The 6000-nt window shown below is 41.2% G+C and overlaps 1 protein-coding gene across 1 annotated transcript in view; it reads left to right on the plus strand.

Annotated features, from left to right (window-relative positions):
* Positions 1-5451, plus strand: part of LOC113569091 (uncharacterized) — a 207949-nt gene extending 202498 nt beyond the window's left edge. Inside the window, exons 37-45 of the mRNA XM_081714267.1 lie at positions 362-817; positions 1024-1287; positions 1584-1838; positions 1920-2159; positions 2287-2544; positions 2939-3244; positions 3390-3659; positions 4460-4543; positions 4633-5451. Of these exons, the coding sequence (XP_081570393.1) occupies positions 362-817; positions 1024-1287; positions 1584-1838; positions 1920-2159; positions 2287-2544; positions 2939-3244; positions 3390-3659; positions 4460-4543; positions 4633-4699 (2200 nt within the window). The 3' untranslated portion in view covers positions 4700-5451. The remainder of the gene's footprint in view (positions 1-361; positions 818-1023; positions 1288-1583; positions 1839-1919; positions 2160-2286; positions 2545-2938; positions 3245-3389; positions 3660-4459; positions 4544-4632) is intronic.
* The last annotated feature ends 549 nt before the right edge of the window (positions 5452-6000 follow it).

Consider the following 6000-nt stretch of genomic DNA (forward strand, 5'->3'; position numbering starts at 1 on the left):
AGCGAAAAAAACAAATGTAAAACATGAAATCATGAAATGTATAATATCATTTGGCATTCAATTTCTTAGTCAATGAAGCTGAAGAAACAAACTTTCTCCAGTAGGATGCATTATGGGTGGAGAACAATCATTGTATACATTGTGTTCACACCTGCTGTACACCGCCAGTTGAATTAATTTGTGCCACTTCAGTTTGAGCTGTTCTACCTGCAGGGTTGTATGATTGAGCTGGTTGAAGCTGATTGACAGTTAATGTGAGCTTGGCCACTGTCTGTTTTTACTTTGTTATTAATTAGGTTTCTGCTTTTTTATTGTTTTATTTTTGTTAAATGTCTCTTATTGACTCTTTGTATTCCAACAGGTTTGAGCATCCTTTTTATTATAATTTACACAAGAGAAGATCTGGATTAGAGTTTCTGCTGAAGCTGACTGTTGCAGCAGCAGAGTGTGATGCAGCTACAGGGGAGAGTTTCACTAAGCTGCTGACATCAGTGTGCAGCTACACAACCTTCCCTTTAGATGGACATGATGAGAATGACAGTTCTAAAAATCAGTGTGATTTCCTGCTGGATCTGTTCTCACAAGTGAAGGACTATGAGACTCAAACAGGCAGGAGTGTCCTTCCAGCATTACAGCCAGTTTACCAGTCAGCTCCTGCAGTCTGGTACATAGACCTCTCAGAGAGAAAGACCTCCCTCTTCCTAGAAGTGCTGAAACTCCAAACAGGGAAGAAACCAGTAGAGTTGAGAGGCTGGTCAGATGAAGAGAGTGAAGTGAGGAGTTTCCTTCAGTGTCTGCCCTACATCTCCCAGCTGAGGTTTGAACTTGATATTTTGTGGTTCATGTTTCACAGTAATGTTTTGAAGTGTATATTGTATTTTTAATTTAACTTAATTAGTGTAATGCTACTGAATGACCCTTGGGTTAAAAAGATTTTGTGCCTTTTTTCAAACACCTACTGATCCAAATACTGATTATACATGTTTCCTTGTTTGTGTTGTTTATAAGCGATTTTGTTTGCAGTTTCAGTGGTGCTGAGCAGTGTGTCCCGTCTCTGTGTAAAGAGCTCTGGTCCAGAGAGCAGACACAGCAGGTGTCTCCTCTGCTCCAGGCCCTGGGCTTCACCCTCTCTCTGGGAGGAGAGTTACCCACTTCCAGCTGCAGAGCTGTGGGGAGAGTGATGGGGCTGTCAGCATCCACACTCAACCTCACTCTAAACCCACGAGCCTTCTCTCTCAGAGGAGCCCGGCTTCTCTTCACACACATCACACACCTGCACACACTCAGGCACGTTACATTAATTATACTATTTAATAATGATATTCTGAATCATCTTGTTTACTTTTAAATTAATTAGATCTACTTTTTAATTCCTCAAACTCATTTCTTCATGACTTTGTTACTTTGCAGTGCAGACTGAATTAACTAAGAATATTAAACCCTATAAATGGTGTTTTTTCTGCAGGCTGAGTGGTGGCGTGGTGGTGAGAATATTAAACCCTATACATGGTGTTTTTTCTGCAGGCTGAGTGGTGGTGTGGTGGTGAGAATATTAAACCCTATAAATGGTGTTTTTTCTGCAGGCTGAGTGGTGGTGTGGTGGTGAGAATGGTACGAGCTCTGGGGGCAGTGAGATCTCCTGCTACAGTGACTGTTGAGGAGCTTTCACTCATCCTGAGCAGCACACAGCAGACAGAGGGGGCGCTGTCCAGGGTCCTGAGCAGCTTGGCTTCTCTCCTGAGACTCTGGCATGTCCAGTGTCTGAACCTGACTGAGTACAAGATGGAGGCCCAGTCTCTCACTGTCCTACTGTGTCACCAGGGCCCTCTGACCATCAGGTCTGTGTGGATAGTTTGTCAGTTATTATTTTTTTTAAAAAGTATCAGTTTATAATGTCATTTTATTATGTGTATGTGCAGGTTGAGTAAAGAGACTCTCCAGCATCTGGTTGTAGTGGTGTATGAAGCTCAGGAGGAGGAGCTTACTCGCTGCTTCCTGCAGAAAGTGGGCGGAGAACTGACTTCCTGCACTCTGAACTGGGAAGTGATTCACTATTTCCTGCAGTATCAAACTGTTACTGTGGACTTTAGGAAGAGCAGCATTAAGCAGCAAAACCCCAGAGACCTTCTGCCTGTACTGGCCAGACTTCAGATCAGAAGGTGAAAGAAAACAATGATGTCCAACGTATCAGTCCAATCACTTTAATTATACTGCACAACATTAGACTTAGTAATTGTGTGTGTGTGTGTGTGTGTGTGTGTGTGTGTGTGTGTGTCTTCTCCGCAGACTGAGCTCCAGCTTTGTACTGTCCATCATCAGAGAGATCTATCAGACTGGCTCTGCTCATTGTGTGTCCAGCTTGTTGAGTTCAGCAAAGAACTGCATCAACCTGAACAGCAGAGAGCTGGACTCTGTCCACTGTGCTGCCCTGCGCTTCACCCTCCAGCACTGCACAGCAGTCTCTCTCAGCCTGCTGTTCACCTCCATACCAGAGGGGGAGCTAGGGAGCATTTTACCTCTGTTCAAACACGTCTCCAGGCTCAGGTTTGAACTTTTCTCACAGTCCATCAGACTTTGGGGCCAACAGACATAATTGCTCTATATAATGTTATATTGAAGGTGTGTGATATAGGTGTGTAAAGAGGTTCTCGGTCATCATTTTGACCAATAAATTTATTTTATTGAGAGTCCTGAGTCAGATAGGTGTGTTTGGACTGAATCTAGAGGACATTGATTATTTGATGTATGCTTATTCGTTAGAAATTTATTTGTTGTGGACTGCGTTATAACAGAATAAAATGACTTCTGGCGGAAACTGGTAAATTTAGGTCAAATATTCATATTTATCTGAAATTAACTGTGTGTGTGTGTGTGTGTGTGTGTGTGTGTGTGTGTGTGTGTGTGTGTGTGTGTGTGGTTGTGTATTTTGTTTTCTCAGTGTTGACAGGCTGCTGTTGCTGAGGCTGCTCCACTGCTGCAGTGTCTCTGAACTCCAGCAGGGGGCAGCAGCAGCAGATCTGCTCTCTGCTCTGCAGCACAGACTGGACTTCTCCTGCAGCTCTGCTATGGACCTGACAGCAGACACACAGACACACACACTGACTCTGAGCACTGAGGACTGCAGAGTTGTCTCCATGGTCATCCAGAGAGCTCACACGCACACACAGCTCACTCTACACGACTGTGAGATAGAGGAACCTGGAGTGGAGCAACTCTTCCCTATTTTACATACAGTCACGCTGCAGTAAGCCACTGACTCACAACACCACACAAACTAGGGAAACATTCTGGAAAAGGGGAAAGAATTCTGTACTATGAAACAAAATGTGTGTAAGTAGTGTTATTTTTAGTTAATTTTTAACATGTTGGTGAATGTTGTGTGTGTTCAGCTGCAGTAAAGCCACGCTGCTCCAGTTTCTGTCACTTGTCCGTGTGGGGACTGAGTTGGAGTGTGTGAGACGCGCTGTGGCTCTCTCCCGGGCCCTGGGTGAGATGGTGGACCTCAGTCAGACCCGGCTGGACCAGCAGACCTGTAGGTCACTGGCGCTGTTTCTGGAACATTCTGAAGGGCTGTCAGAACTGGACCTCAGCCACTGTCAGCTCACTGACCACTGCCTGCAGATGCTGTTCCCACACCTGCACAAAGCCCACATCCTGGAGTGAGTGGACAAGCGGGAGGAGGGATGTGTAGAGAGTCTGATGTTGAGTCCACAGTGAACACTAACACAGATATAACAAATGTTTAAAGGAGACACATTCTACTCTTTTTTTTTTTTAACAATTTAACACAATATCCAGCATGTGACTGAATGTAGAAGCTGTGTGTGTTCATTGTAAACCATCGTGTGTTCCTTGAAAGGATCTATATAAATGTAACTTTGTTCATTCAGTCATATCCTGTGCTCCTTCAAGAACTGTGTGTTTTGTAAAGATTACAAAAACAAACCCCAAAAAAAGCCTGATTTTCTAGAGGATTTTATTTGGTAATGACAACCTCTCTCAATGGCTGCCTGGATCACTGATCACTGTCTATACTGGGCAGGATGGACCTCTGTAGCAAATCTGAACAGCTTGTAGAATCACATGTTCTCTATAAAAAGAGAAATATAACAAAACAGACACATCATGTTTCAGTGTCATGCCTGATGGATACAATAACAAGTCATGTATATGAGAACTGAACAAAATGACATTTTGTTTATGATGTGTCCTTTAAAATGTCAAAGTGCATAATTATCTTTCCATTAATGGCTCAGGTCCACTGACACAAATATACTATTTATTTCTTTGCTTATTCATCCATTTGCTAATTCAATCATTTGTTTATTCATTCATTAATTCATTTAATTCATTGAAATGTAAACCTACAGGTTCTTATACTATTACATTGTGATTTAGTAGAGGGAGGTGTGTTTGGGAATCCTGAACAATGTGGTAACAATAATCCATCTAATTTCAGCCTCAGTCACAATGACATCACTGACGTGTCAGCAAAGAGGATCTATGATACTGTCTCCACCAACAACAATATTCACACTGTGAGGTAACTGTGTGTGTGTGTGTGTTTAGACATGTAAAATAAGGCTGTATTTATTTGAGTTTAAAATTTAAAAGCCTGTTTTGATTTTACAGACTCTTCAACAACAGAATTACAGACAGACAGCTCTTCATCTCGGACAAGCGCTTTGAAATCTGGTGATGTTAATGTACTTTTAATAGGTTGTCATGAGTGTGTAAAATATAGTTTTGTTGTTAATGGAAAAATATATCATGAAGTTGACCGCAAATAGTTTCAGGTATATCAGTACTGTAAGTTCAAGTAAGTCCCTATGAACAGGGCTCAATTCCTAGTCAGGGAACATTCTACTCTGGGATAAATGAAGTGTATTCTTCTGTGTTCTTAAGTCATATACAGTATTTACTGATCATAGAGCTGAAACCAGAACTCATCACTTAAATTTCCATTTATGGCATTTAGCTGATGCTTTTATCCAAAGCAACTTACAATTATGACAGAGTACAACTTGATCAATTACCAGAAATGTTCTTACCAGAAATAATGAGTAAATGTATGTGGTCTGTGATCCTCTACTGTTTCCAGTATGAATCAGGCCTCCTGATAATGATGAAATTGTCTCATTATCAACATTCACTTCTCAGTGCCACGTAACACCCATCCCTACTGTCATTATGGAATATTAATTTATCTGTATGTTTACTGCTGGAACATCCCTCTTGTTAGAATTTCCTACACTGTGACTCCCTTTTTTGTAAACAGTCTATCCTTATAGACTTGTAGTGATAAACTGTATCGTTTTTGATACTGCCTATTCTATCATGTCTGAATATGTCGCACTTGCTATATAATTTACATATTTCCACTAACTCATCTGCTTTGCCATCTGTATATACTCATGTTTTTCTGAATAAAGCATCTGTGCAAATCCAAAATCAGAGTCGTTTATACGGTCCGGGGTCATAGAGCCGACACGGAGAGTACTGGGATACATTACAAAGCAAAAACACACGAAGGCAAACTAGGGAAACAGGCTATAACTAAGACAAGGGAACACTCAGGACTGGGAAACACAAAGGCATGAAGTACAAAGAAACAACCTTCAAACAGTCAAACATCAATGAAACAATTAACAGCCATGACCAAGGCACACAAGAGGGTTTAAATACATGAAATTCCCAAAACTAGAAATGAGCGACAGGTGTAAGCAATCAATGTGAGGACAAAACAAAACTATGGAATGGAACAAAACACAAGACATGGAACAAAACACAAGACATGGAAGGGACTGATCGTGACACTTGCCCAGTGAATTTAAATTAAAGAAGTTACACCGAGTTGAGATTTTATTTATTTTTATTTTATGTAACACTAAACAAGTTTGCTAATTAAACAAGTTTGCCGTGTTGTCCATTTGGTTGGAAACCAAAACACTGTCTAACTGGCATATTGATCCCCTTTTTCTGATCAAGCTCGTCCATTCT

The sequence above is a fragment of the Electrophorus electricus genome, chromosome 5 (assembly GCF_041902795.1).
Source record: "Electrophorus electricus isolate QZ-2024a chromosome 5, ASM4190279v1, whole genome shotgun sequence".
In the NCBI taxonomy this organism is placed as follows: domain Eukaryota; kingdom Metazoa; phylum Chordata; class Actinopteri; order Gymnotiformes; family Gymnotidae; genus Electrophorus; species Electrophorus electricus.